At 46.0% G+C, this 13,651-nt stretch overlaps 2 protein-coding genes across 2 annotated transcripts in view; one reads left to right on the top strand and one right to left on the bottom strand.

The window, feature by feature from the left end:
* nid2a (nidogen 2a (osteonidogen)) overlaps nucleotides 1–104 on the bottom strand; it is a 30,314-nt gene extending 30,210 nt beyond the window's left edge. The window contains exon 1 of the mRNA XM_076152365.1: nucleotides 93–104. Coding sequence (XP_076008480.1) covers nucleotides 93–104 — 12 coding nt within the window. The remainder of the gene's footprint in view (nucleotides 1–92) is intronic.
* A 2,380-nt stretch (nucleotides 105–2,484) lies between these two features.
* ptger2a (prostaglandin E receptor 2a (subtype EP2)) lies at nucleotides 2,485–11,855 on the top strand. The gene is made up of 3 exons (XM_076152498.1): nucleotides 2,485–2,654; nucleotides 4,243–5,163; nucleotides 9,876–11,855. The coding sequence occupies exons 2-3, from the start codon at nucleotides 4,339–4,341 to the stop codon at nucleotides 10,173–10,175; spliced, it is 1,125 nt and encodes a 374-aa protein (XP_076008613.1). The 5' UTR covers nucleotides 2,485–2,654; nucleotides 4,243–4,338; the 3' UTR covers nucleotides 10,176–11,855.
* Nucleotides 11,856–13,651: the final 1,796 nt, after the last annotated feature.

The following is a 13,651-nucleotide window of genomic DNA, read 5'->3' as shown; positions in this document are numbered from 1 at the left end:
GTATCTAAAGTAAATCATCTAAACTGCACTGGTAACTATGTCACTTCATGCAACAACTTCATTCTCTCGTTGAAGGCCTGAAAAACCTTTACCTCCAGTGCCATCTAGCGTTTATGCTGGTACATTGCAGCTTTGTTTTCCAACCAAATCCCATTTCATGAATCATTATTTACTGAAAAATTAGTTAATTCTACTGTATTTGTGATTCAAGAGGTGAAAAACATCAACGGTGCATGAAGAACTCACTTTGTTTGAATTATAGGTAATAATGACTCAATCAATCCATTAAGTTGAAGTTGAATAGCACTTCCTTTGTTTTATTCAAGAATATGTTGATATCTAAACTAAAAACCATGATGTCATCTAAACCAAACAACAGAATAAGATGGATTTTAAAACATTATCTGCGACTCTTACGCTTGTAATTACGCAAAGCAACCTGCGGGTGGAGGCAAAGGCAAATTATAAACCAGGCCGCCTGCGTTTGTCAAGCACCGAGAATATAACGCTTAGCTCAAATACTCGGGTGGATAAAGTACACCAAAGTACTTAAGTTAAAGTAGAGAGTTAAGTTTTAGGGGGATAATATTTGTGCTTGTCACTTGACTGTGATTCAGTGGTCAGATTAACAATGTTCGCTCTTTTTTTCGCTCTTTTTTTTACAAAGTTAGTGGAGTAAAAGTATATACTGTGTTTTAAATAAGTAGTAAGTAAAAGTTATCACTGTCAAATTAAGAAATGTAAGTGAATAAAGTACATCTTTGCACAAGACATACCTAAACAGTTGAGAAGTATTTTTACTTTGTTACATTGAACAATCATGATATTGATCATTAGGTCATGTTTCCAGCGTTTCAGCGAGTAATCAGGTCTGCTGACTGACTTTCTGTATTGTCATATCAGATATTCACCTAAATCAATGAAGTCATCAATGATTCAAGAGGGGCTATTAGCAGGCTCACACACACACACACACACACACACACACACACACACACACACACACACACACACACACACACACACACACACACACACACACACAGTATTCTGAGCTGAAGCCTTGCTGCACAGAACCAAGAAGATAAAGCTGTGCATGTCATCAATCATCTGTGTTTACATTGATCCAATGGCATCAATGGGTATAGAAACCATGAAGACGCTGCATAACCATCACAAAGATGTTTGTTTAGAAACGAATGAGTCAATAAAAGAAAAGGAAAGGAGGGAACTTTGCTGTTAACAGGGCAGAGGACAAGGTAAGAGGGGAGGAGAGACTGACCTAAAAAAACAGACAGAGAGTGAGGACAAAGACAGAAGGAAAGACAAATAGAAGCAGGAAAGAGGACTGTTCAGGGTTCATGCATCCAGTGGGCATTCTTAACACTAAAACAAACTTAACGCGCTGGGTCATGTAATGTGACCCAGTCTATAAATCACTGCATATTTTGGATGATTCCTCGTGACATACATGCGACTCTATGCCTGTTAGGCCGCATAACAATGTGTGAGGTCAGTCTGGAGAGAGGCAGAGAGCGGCAGGAAGAGGGGCTGAGCGGGAACAGTAATGGCATGGAAGCAAAGATGCACATAAGTCACAGTGATAATTAACTAATGGAACAAAAGCAAAAGCACTCAAGTGTTGTCATCCTTTCAGGGCTTTCAGCTCATGTCAGGATCCTTTTTCAGATCCTGTTTGTCAGCTAGTTTGTTCCTAATGTGGTTAGAATTAGAGAAATGACAAATAGAAGTTCTGAAACATTAAGCCACGTTGCTCATGGTGCACCGAGCCCATTATGGTCTGCGTCACACTCACCTCACAGACCTCCTCAAACTGTTGGAATACAACTTCACAAGTCATCAGAACTCATTACATTACATTACGGTCATTTAGCAGACGCTTTTATCCAAAGCGACTTACAATAAGTGCGTTTAACAAAGGTAGATAAAAGAACTAAAAGAAAATATAAATAGAATATATAATATAATAATATTAATAATATTAATAATAGTAATAATATTAATAATATGTAATAATAAATAAAAGAATTCCAGTCTGAAAATCAAATCTAATCAACACGGGTCCAAAATCTGTGCAAGGACCTTCTCAGTCCCGTCTGAGCCTCACTGCAAACTCTAAGAACATGAAAAAGAGGAAATGAATTTGTTCATTTACACAATCACACGACCAACATGCCTACAGGCCAAAACAAGAGAAATTTGGTTGAAACTGAGGTACTGCTTAGTGTGCAAAAACAACAGAAGTACCACATGGTGCCCCTGCGTCACAGCTTGAGAACCCACCTCCTAAACTCCCTCACAGTGGCAAATTGCTCCCAACAAAGCTGCATGATTAGTTATTGATTGGTTGATTCCAAGACATTTTGAAGGACAAACTCCTGTATGAATACTTATGTTCTAGCATCACATCTGCATGGGGTGGGTGTGTCCGGACGCGTGACGTCACCCCACACACCAGTCCGCCTGCGCCGCTCGAGCTCTTTCATGCTCAGTGGCACCACGGCAGCGCGTCTCCACACCTCTATAAGTGACACGAGAGAGCGAGACTCGGGAGGGAGAAAAGGCAAGACTCCGTGACTGAACCTGGAGCTGTGACTCGCAGGAGGACTTGTCCACGTCTCGCGGGAGGACAGGTGAGACTCCAAGCTTTTCTTCTTTTTCTCGTTGTATCTCCCCCGGGGCGCGCGCGGGGCTCTGTTCTATTGCCGGTGCTCCTTGATGAAAGACCCTGAAGCGAATCATGAACCGGGAAACACTGCGGCGGCGCGTTCGTTCGGTTTTTGCCAACAATAAACGTTGGTAAATGACACTTTAAGTCATTTTTATATTCTAGAGGTTTTACTCTTTAATTCGGCACAGACGCAGAAAACTAATTAGTGTGTTTTTCTGTCAAACACAAACTTTTTACAACTTCTGCGTCTGTAAACACACGCGTACCTACCGCTCGGAGCGCAGTTGTTTTTTGGTGAACTTTAAGTTGAAATGAATTGAATTTGACGTTTGTGGTCGACCATTTCCGACCCGAATAGCTAATCGGAATATCTTGCTCTCGCAGGGGGCACAAGCTGTGTCCGGTCTCTGAAATTCTTTTTCAAAAAGTAAGGAAACGACAAATTGTCAGAGACTAAATGGGAAATTGAATGATTTCTCTCCAAAAGTAGCTTCCTTTTATCCTTTCTGAATATTTCAAGCATCCAATTGACCCAGACATGTTTTAGGACGGACACACATTTGTCTAGTTTGGGTGGATGTGTGTGTGTTGAGGTTTCGACTCCAGCGGGCATCGCCAAGAGAGTACACTCTGTGACTGTAGATGAGTCAGTGAGACACTCAGCGAAAATGTACGCACACACACACACGCACACACACGCACACACGCACACACACACACACACACACACACACACAGAAAGAGAGAGTGGAACAGATGATTGCAAAACAGACGCACAAAAGGAATCCCACGTTATTGTGACTAACTTGTGACTTCACACGAGAATATTGATACTTTACATTTAATCACAGCAGCAATCAATGCTCAAAGGGAAGAGTTGGACTCTAGCCTGTCAGTTGATGTCCGTCAGCTGGACAGAAGAGGAACAAGTGTTGATGCTTTGACCACTCAAAGACGAAACCGCACGGAGTTCCATGCTTGGAATTCTTTAGTATGTGCAGATTGCAGCAGTTTATAAAGAGGAAGAGATTTTAACCCTTAGATCTCCTAATCTGTGTATCTGTAGGGTCACTAGAAAAACTTGGGTTGGAGGCAAATGTGAACTTAGAGTTGTTTATATTCCACATTGTGTTGATATTAAGTTGAAAGAAAGACATTAGCAAAGTGAAAAGGCTCAAATGTGACCTGCCGCAAATAAATCAGGCTCTGTCTGGGCAAATCAGAAGCCAGCCAACAAGCGTCAACCAGTTTGTGTCAGTTTGAATGCCAACGCAGCGACGGTTGTAAAAATGTAATGGTTTTTCAGTCTGAATATCGCAACCAACTGCCATCAATGTCACTGTGGAGGACAACAAAGTCAAGAGGCCAGAGGCTATTTAGTAAAATATACGAAGAGCGTGAATGTTGACATGATACGTATGAGAACAGGGAGGCTTCATGTCCTTCATTGAAGTCTTAACCTGCGTGGAAACATGATTGACAGGGTCGGGATATGCCAGTTAGGTTCAAACTATACTCTCATTCATGTTCTGTGTTTTCTGTGTCACCAGGATGGATTCAGACACCGACATAAAGACGTTGGTCTCATAAGTATCGAGTCTGTTTGAGGGACGCGGTTTCTGCCGCGTCGTCTTTGCCTATCAACCATGACCTACATGGAAAACGTCACGTGCCACGACCGGGTCAACATCGACGGCGAGACGAGCCCGTTCATCAGCGCCATCATGTTCGCCGCTGGCATTTTTGGCAACGTGGCCGCCCTGGTGATCCTGGAAATCCGCCGACGCAGGGAGGCGAGCAAGGGCGGGCTGCGGCGTCCCACGCTGTTTCACATCCTGGTCACGTCGCTGGTGGTTACGGACCTGGCTGGGACTTGCCTGATCAGCCCGCTGGTGCAGATCTCATACTCACTCAACACCACCTTAGTGGGCATGTCTGAATCCCACGTGGCCTGCAAGTACTTTGGCGTCAGCATGACCTTCTTCAGTCTGGCCACCATGTCACTCCTCTTCGCCATGTCACTGGAGAGGTGCATAGCTATCGGGCATCCCTACCTGTACAGCCGCCACGTCACCAAAAAGTGCGCCTACGTCGCAATCCCCTTTGTGTTTTTGTTGTGTACGTTATTCTGTCTCCTCCCGTTTGTGGGCTTCGGGGACTACGTACAGTACTGCCCCGGGACCTGGTGCTTCATCGACATGAACCCGCATGCAAAGCAGGACCGCATCTACGCCAACCTGTACGCCACCGTCATGCTGGCACTGGTGGTGGCCATCGTTTTGTGCAATGGCTTTGTTGTGTATCACCTGGTCAGGATGTACCGGCGGCGGAAGAAGAACGGCAGCTCGATGTCCATGACCTCGAGATCCAGGAACGACCGCAGGGTGGTGTCCATGGCTGAGGAGGTGGAGCATCTCATCCTGCTGGTCTTCATGACCATCATCTTCATCGTCTGCACACTGCCCCTAGTGGTAAGATACAAGAGCGAACATACGTAGACCTACATTAAGATGTGACACAATTGTAGATCCATTACGACTCTGACTGAGCCGACTGGGCCAGAATGTAAACAACTTCTTTAGCTTAATGGTTGACTTCAGATTCAGATTGGGCTGCTCAAAATAGATCTCTCTGTGAAGTCTCTCTAATCCAAGTCTAATCCATACATGCCAGTAATCAAAACAAAGGAGGAAACACCCAGGATAAGAGAATCCCCATGTTGGTCCTGTTAGTGTGCCAAGTGTACAGAATATAAACAACAAAGCAAATGAGCCAAATCCTGCAGAAACAGCAGCCTCACACACGCTCTCAAAGTGACACCCCACCTCACCCGGGTTTGTTTTGTACCCAAATGTCAGCGGCTTGTAGATACACGATCTTATCTTATCTGATATATTTTCCAAATGTCATGAAATCCATCCACAATAACAAGTCACGCAGTCTGAAGTGCGTCGGCTCACTTGTGGTATATTTTAGGGGGAAAGGCAACTATTGGTACATAAACAATAGGCGGTTGGCGGGGGACAGGAAGTATCTGCAGCACGTGAGTCAGCGTAGTGCCTGTGACAGTGCCACAGATAGAGACGCTTGAACGCTCCTACCTCGGCAGCGTGGTGACAGATACACAGAGCCCGGAAAGGAATTCATAGTATTTAATTCTGTGGACATTGTTTTGTTTTGGTTTTGTGCTTTGTGAGTCATTTTAAACTGAGTTATTTGGATCGTTTGGAACTTTAAGTCATACAATTTAACACAACGTTGTTCCGAGACTGTTGTCAGTAATGTGAGGAGGAGGCAATGATGATGATGATGATGATGATGATGATGATGATGTCTGGGTCGTGGCTAATAGTTATGATAATCACTTTCAAATTAGTGGATGGAAATGGTGGGCGGTCAGATGGAGTCGGTCTAATTGCTGGCAGCGACTTAGTCATCAGGGACAAATGAAAGTGATCAGACGTGAAAGGGACGGCCAGAAGGTCTTTCAAATGTTCCCGTCGCAAAAGGTCACCAGGCTTCGAGCCAAACTAGCTGGCTGCCTCCTCGTTGGCTGCGTGGTTCGTGCTGGCTCGGCCCAATTGGGATATTTAAACTTGAGTGGGTGGAAAGCAGCTACAGGGTGGACGGACGGACGGACGGACGGACAGACGGATGGAGGGACGGACGGAGGGACTCATGGCTTTTACGCCGTCTGGGTCAAACTCCTCTGGACAATCTGCTGCTCTGCAAATCAATGTGTGGTGTTGTTGATGCAGTAATGTGTGTGTAAAGTGCCCTCAGCTCAGGGTGGAGCTCAGAGTGCCTTCATCTCTGCTGCCGTTGCCAAATAGTGCTCCCGTCTTAATTTAATAGCGTGAGGCCTCTAATGAGTGAAAGCAGAGCCCTTATTTGGTAAAGGCAAAGAAGCTGAGAAGACTTAGAGGCTTTTTCTTAAACTATATGATGAGGTTGTTGTTGTTTTCCTGCTGAGATTTCCCACTTAAACAGTTTCGACTCAGGGTTTTGCCTGGATCCACCGGCGCTGTGGCGTCCTTGAAGTAGAATCAGTGTGTAGGCGTGGACTCCTGTGCTGTCTGCTCAGAGGAGAGGACGCAGGTATCACCTTTCTACATCGGCTCTTCGGTGAGGGCCAACAAAGCGGACGAATGGAGCACAATAAGGTAAGCAAGGACAGAATGGAGAGGAGGCTGAGGGGGACAAAGGGGGTCTTTCTCTGCTCCCCCCCACGCCGTCACCAGGGCCCTGAGATACCTGCTAAATGCTGAACCCTACGCCTGTGTTTCATCACAGCATGAATTGATTGATTAAACCCGAATACACACTTAGTTGTAGCAGCTCCTCTCTCCGCAGTAACCAGGCAAAAGTCGCCATGACGTTAATTCCATCTGTGTGATAAACGTTCATCATAAATCATTCATACTATTGAATCACTTACAGCATTAGCAGCCATTCCCCTCCTCTCCTCCTCGACCACATTAACCTTCTCCATTTGCGGCCCTGCAGGCAGAGGCAGGAAACCTTTTAGCGTATTTCAATGTAAGCACACAAGGATTTGGATTTTTAGTTAAAAGGAAAATAACTTTCTTTACGATCTAAATCAAGAGGAAAGTCGCCCGTCGTTTCAGGTGGAAGTTGGCCCTGCTGGGATCAAACTTGGCAGGGTGTAGAACACGGCGGCGCTGCAGCAGCTAAGAGGTAAACAAAGGATGGGTCACGTGACGCACATGTATACTTTTTGGTATCCCAGTGCATAATTCATCCGCCGCTTTGTGTAGAACACCCGTGGGTGCTCTGATAGCAAAGTGATACCACAGCCTTGGGTCAGGATTTCACACACACACACACACTATTACATTTAGCTGCAGATATGAAAGTGGCCTGCTGATGTGTGCCACCTTGCTGCTGTGCCTCAGGCCATTTCCGACTGCATTAAAAATTTATAGAAGCCAGACGCACCGCAGGCTTTTGACACACACACACACACACACACACACACACACACACACACACACACACACACACACACACTATTCTCATACTAACTTTATCCTGAAGAGCACATACCTCCTCTCTCAGTGTCTCCTCACACACACACACACACACTCCCTCACACACACACGCTTCACATTAACACACATCGAGTGTCTGATTTCACAGCATAGCCTCTCAAAACAGGAGAAATCTGTGTTCACACGCTCACACACACACACACACACAGCTGGGCTCATGCTGTTCTGGTCTCACACACACAGCCTGTAGCCAATCAGCCTAACGACCACATGTGTGTGTGTGAATCCAGTGACAGGGCACACATTTAGTTTTCCATTTTAATACGTTTTTGTAGGAATGTTGTTGGAATGTAGCGTTTTAACGTGAGATGAGCTTCTGTGGAACTGGATGCATCATCATCATCATCATCATCGCTCTATATTCATGGATGACGGTTGGTCAGTCTCCACGGCAGCCATTCGGCCACAGGAGGATTGTGCCAGACGGGTGTGGCGAGGTCAGAGAGTATGAGAGATGGAGGGAAAGGGAGCGAGGGCACGGTGAAGACGGAATGTTTGGGAATGAACTGGACGTCATGCAGATTGATCATACAAACGGAGGAAACGCACACACAAGTTCCCCCTTAGGAGAGCTGAGGGTTGCCAGCCATCACGTGTTGCGTGTTCTTGTAATCGCCCCCTGCTCTCTGAGGGACAGTGGGGTCAAAGGTCAGGGCCTCTGTTTCTCCCCCATCTGTTATTAATCAAACATGTAAACAACTCTCAGACGGCCCCGCGAATTCACCACAGTAGAAATGTTTGTTTGACATTTAAACTCAAATCAGGTAAAGGATTGTAGACGTTAGGCGTTCCTCCACTGAGCCTCAGCCAGATTCATCCTCAGCCGCTGTTATCTGTGTGACTGCAGTTTGCGTTTCCATATCGCGGGTCCAACGTTTGCATCGCGGCTGCTCCCTACACACACGCGCGCGCGTGCGCGCGCGCGCGCGCACACACACACACACACACACACACACACACAATGATTAATAGGCTGTGTGAACGGCACACAAATGGCGATGAGAGTAATTCAAACATCCTCTTTAAATTGGATTGTTACGATCTCCTCTGCAAACATCCTGCCTGCCAGAGAGAGCGAGAGAGAGAGAGAGAGCGGTTTGCACATGAGAAGATGCATGATTGGACGCTGGAGTGTCTATAGGTAAATAAATCAGGACATATATTTGCTGAGTCGTGTGGTTCTAGTACGTTGCATAGACTTCTATGAATAGGAATTGTTATTTTGGTACATAGCTCAGGTTTATCTTACGTTTTCCAGCCAGTAAACACACTGGGAACAGACATCAACAACCACAAGCAAAGGTCAAACCGAGGCCAACACAACGACGGCCTGCAGACGAAGGTGTGTGAGGCTTTATGTGAGCAGAAAAGGTGTGGAGTTTACCTGAACCTGTAAGGCCGCTGCTGCTGCTGTCGGGGAACAAAGGCTCACCTCTCCAATCAAGCACACGTGCCAACACATGACATCACCAGCCCAGAGCAAAACAGTGCATTCAAGGCATGGCAGAAGTGTAGGAAGTTACATGTTGGTTGTTGTTTGCGCAGGAGTTTTACAGAATTTCATGATTTTGCAGGACATTTACACCCAAACATCATCACTGACTTTGTTTCTGTGTAAGTTGAAACTTTGTGGAGATGTTTGGTGTTGTTTCATTCAGATATTCCGGGACTCCACCCACAGCACGAGCTCCCACACTGATGATTCAAAGCCTTGTCTTGCCAAATTGTTTCCAACTAAGAATCACACGGAAACCACATGTGACATGTTGCACCACAGGTCCTAACCCTAAATCAGACTTCCCAAGAAGCCTTGAAAACAAACAAGAAATAATGTGCTGACGTTAAACTGTGTCAACATCCATTTAGCGTAGAGATCTAATCATGAAAACACTGTCCACCCCCTTTTTCTCCCGCTCGTCTCGTAAACCTGTTTGGATGGGTTTGTAACCAGGATGTGACCCAGGATCCATCTGGTGTTAGCAGTAGGATTAGATCTCTTACCTCCACTCCCTCCTGCTTCCTCACTCTCATCCTTTTTATCTCTCTCTCTCTCTCTATCTCTCTCTCTCTCTCTCTCTCTCTCTCTCTCTCTCTCTCTCTCTCTCTCTCAGATCCGCGTGTACCTCAACTCTATATACCGGGATTCAGAGTCTCACCTCCTGGACCTCATCGCCCTCCGCTTCATCTCCATCAACTCCATCATCGACCCCTGGGTCTTCATCCTCCTCTCCCCCAGCGTGCTGAGCTTCTGCTGGGCCTCGGCGGGTCGCGTCCCCGTGGCCGTCTCCAGGGCGTCGATATTTAAATCCACGCTGGCCAAAGAGGCAAACCCGACTCATCTTGAACTGTGCCAGCCGTCCCTGGACTACAGCGGCTCGTCACAACCTTATGACCAAAACATGACTGACTGATGGACATTAGAGATGATTCTGTGGATGCTGACGGTCCTTAGATGTTTATTTGAAGCACCACCGTCCAACTAATGGCCTTTTTCCAGTTGCTTGTTTGTTTTGCAGTACGCATTTGCATCCACGTCTGGTATTAGAGCCACGTTAATGCAAACCGGCTCCCTTCTGCCGCCGCTGCTGCCTGTGTTTGGTCTCGATGTGAGGACAGAATAGCGGCTGAGGGGATCGGCGCTCTAAGATGTCGGTTTCAATCTGCTGGAGAGACAAATCGCTTTAAGACATTTCAACAGTGTTACTGCACAATGAGGCCAGTCAATGGAAACATAAGACACAGATATTTGGGCATTCATGAAACTTTACGCCTCCTTCATTGACCAGGCCTACAAACGTACTCAATCTTTGTCCTTTTCTGTGAAAGCAGATTCACTCCGTACCCGTCTGCTCCTGCGTCTTGTTGTCTTTGTTCCTCGTCCATCTGTTCCCTGGAAGCGCTTTAAGTTGAAGTCTGCACACAGCTCTAAATGCACTGCACTGCTCTGTAAGTTTGTCGTGGCGTTCATCAACGCACGCGTCCTGAATCAGACATGGATTTATCTCATAGTGTTGGTACGGAAGCGGCCCCCTATACTCCTCCTCCTCCTCCTCCCTCTCATGGGCCTGTGTGTGTACAGAGCGTCTGATCACCTCTGAGTGTCTTAACCCACGACCCCCCGGCCTCTGCTCCGCTCTGGTGACCTTTCCCTCCTCCCTACCAAATCTGCACTCAGAAGGTCAAAGGACAAGAAGCCTGGAGAGAAGCAAAACACTCCTGGTGACGGAAGAAAACCCACATTTCTCTCAGGGGTGTGTGTGTGTGAAGCAGACAGAAAGCAATTCAGACCACAGCAGTGACGCTCTATAATTTATACTCTTATATATAAAGTGATGTAATGTGTGTGTGTGTGTGTGTGTGTGTTGTTCTATGAAAGGCTGCTTTCTACTCTGACTTGAAACCTTGGGCCAGTTGTATTATTGAGAGACTGATGATCGTGTAGAACTAAACTAAAGACAAGATCAAAGCAAACCTCAGCGGGGGGTCTTAACTGTCCTAACTGCAGGTTTGCTCGTTGTTAGCCTCCACATCGTCTCCATGTGCTTGTTTAACCAAAGAAACACGTCTCTTCTCCTATAGCACGGTGTCTCTGCTGCCACCTGCTGGGCCGGAGTTGCCTCAGCTTCACTTCCTCACAAACGCCCCTAAAGGTCAACGACCCTGGGAGTGTGGCGATGCAAACATGAGTAAGGTTAAGGTCGATCACTTTAACGGATCGTGACGTCTCTCCTCTTACCGACCACAGAAAGTAGAATAATGTTTATGTACATAAGTTGATAAAGTTTAAAGTGTGTTGTGTCATTATTCTGTGATGTCATTATGTTGGGAGGAAAAGAGATAGAGAAGGTCACGTCTGCATTGGGATCAAACCCTGGTGTGGGAGAGAAGAAGGTTAACGTCCCGGCTGAACAAGAAGGAAACGTTTACGGAGAGTTTAGGTTGCTGCGTCGGCAGCTTATTGCATTATGGTGACATCATTCCTATCTGGCTCGCCGGCAAGCAGCAGTTTTTATCGGACTAATTTATGGGGACAGAAACTCACAAACTGCAAAGTATCGGATCACAGAAAGACGCAGAGAAACATAGATTCAGTTTAGCACGAAAAACCTGATTATCGAGAGTGTGTGTGTGTGTGTGTGTGTGTTTAAGAACCCACTGGTTGTGTTGTTGTGGACTGTATTGTATGAGAAGAGTTTTACTGCTTTGGTTGGCAGGTTGTTACCTTCATGTATTGCTTACCATAGTGAGATACTACTTCCTGTCTGGGTGTGTCTGTGTGTGTGTAGCTTTTGGTTTTGAGTGCGCATTTGTTCTTGGTTTTGTTTTTGTCTTTATGATTTCCCACAGAGGCGCTTGTATGTGTGTGTGTGTTTGTGACCTTGTGCCTACTGTATGTGCATGCCCCGGTGTGTGTGTGCATGTGCGTGTGCGTGTGTGTGTGTCAGACAGCAATGAAATGTAATGATGTCGAACCACAATGCTACCTACCTGTCAGTGTAACATGGCTGTGTCATGATAAAGTACTGTAGATGGAACTGAATTCAATGAGCTCCCCCATGTGTGTGAGCATGTGTGTGTGAGCGTGAGTGTGTGGGTGTGTTTTACGGCAAATGTAAATAAACATCTCATCAAGCAACTATTCTGTCCGACCTGCTTTGTAACCCCTCTGCACGTGCCTAATGTTTGGATTTGTATGTGCACATGTGTAGCAAGTGTGTGTGTGTGTGTGTGTGTGTGTGTGCAGTGCTGGGGAAGCTACTTTGAAATCGCTTCACAAGCTACAAGTTACTCATGATTTAAAGTAGTTCAGCTGCAGCCACACTACTCTAACTACTTCATAAAGTAGTTACACTACAAGCTTAGGAGGAAAAGTAGCTAACTACATTGAAGCTACTGAAGTAATAAATGTGTGTGCTGTTTTTCTCTCAATGCAAATAACCAGAGACACCAGGAAGCCACTGCAGCTACATTCAAAAGTAGTTCAGTTAGTAGCTTCACTACAAGCTAAACCCTGACACTTGTGACCTTGAATCATTTCCCTCTGTGTGATTTCTTTACATCACATTGAGGGGAAACGATCTAATGTACATATGAACATATTTATACAATATCTTAAGCTTTTATGTTGAAATTTGACAAAAGTGAGCAGCATCGTGTTCTAAGCTTTTATCTCATCTCCTGCTGTGGGCAGAGAGCTGAACACACCCGACACACACACACACATACACACACACACACACACACACCATTACGGTCAGGAGCGCAAATCCCCAAGAGAATAAAGCTGATACACACTACTTCTGTAAATATCACACAATTGTTCTTCTTCCCCCCAACTTGTATCTCCTCTCCTCCCCTCTCCTCTCCTCTCCTCTCCTCTCCTCTCCTCTCCTCTCCTCTCCTCTCCTCCCCTCTCCTCTCCTCTCCTCTCCTCTCTGTGTTAGCCAGTGAATAAGATAATTTCATTTATTCAGAGTTATGGTCCAGGATCAAAGACATTAAACGCCACCTCCCATACAGATGCCCATCCCTCCTCTCTCTCTCTCTCTCTCTCTCTCTCTCTCTCTCCCTCTTCTCTCTCTTCTCTCTCTCTCTTCCCTCTCTCTCTCTCTTTCCTCTCTCTTCCCCCCCCTCTCTCGCTCTCCCTTCTCTCTCTCTCCCTTCTCCCCCCCCTCTCTCTCCCTCCCTCTCTCTCTGGCTTCTCTCTCTCGCTCTCCCCCTCTCTCTTTCTTCTCTCCCTTCTCTCTTCTCTCCCTTCTCTCTTCTCTCCCTCCTCTCCCTCCTCTCTTCTTTCTCTTCTCTCTCTTTTCTCTCTTTCTCTCCATTCTACCAATTAATCTGCATTTTTCCTCCTCTCTCTCTCTTTGTATAGCATTAATCTCTCTCC

The sequence above is a fragment of the Genypterus blacodes genome, unplaced genomic scaffold (genome assembly GCF_046128005.1).
Source record: "Genypterus blacodes isolate CSIRO-AG114 ecotype Tasmania unplaced genomic scaffold, CSIRO-AGI_Gbla_v1 ptg000056l_1, whole genome shotgun sequence".
NCBI lineage: Eukaryota > Metazoa > Chordata > Actinopteri > Ophidiiformes > Ophidiidae > Genypterus > Genypterus blacodes.
The sequence above is the reverse complement of the archived record's forward strand: the minus strand, read 5'-3'. Positions and strand labels throughout refer to the sequence as shown.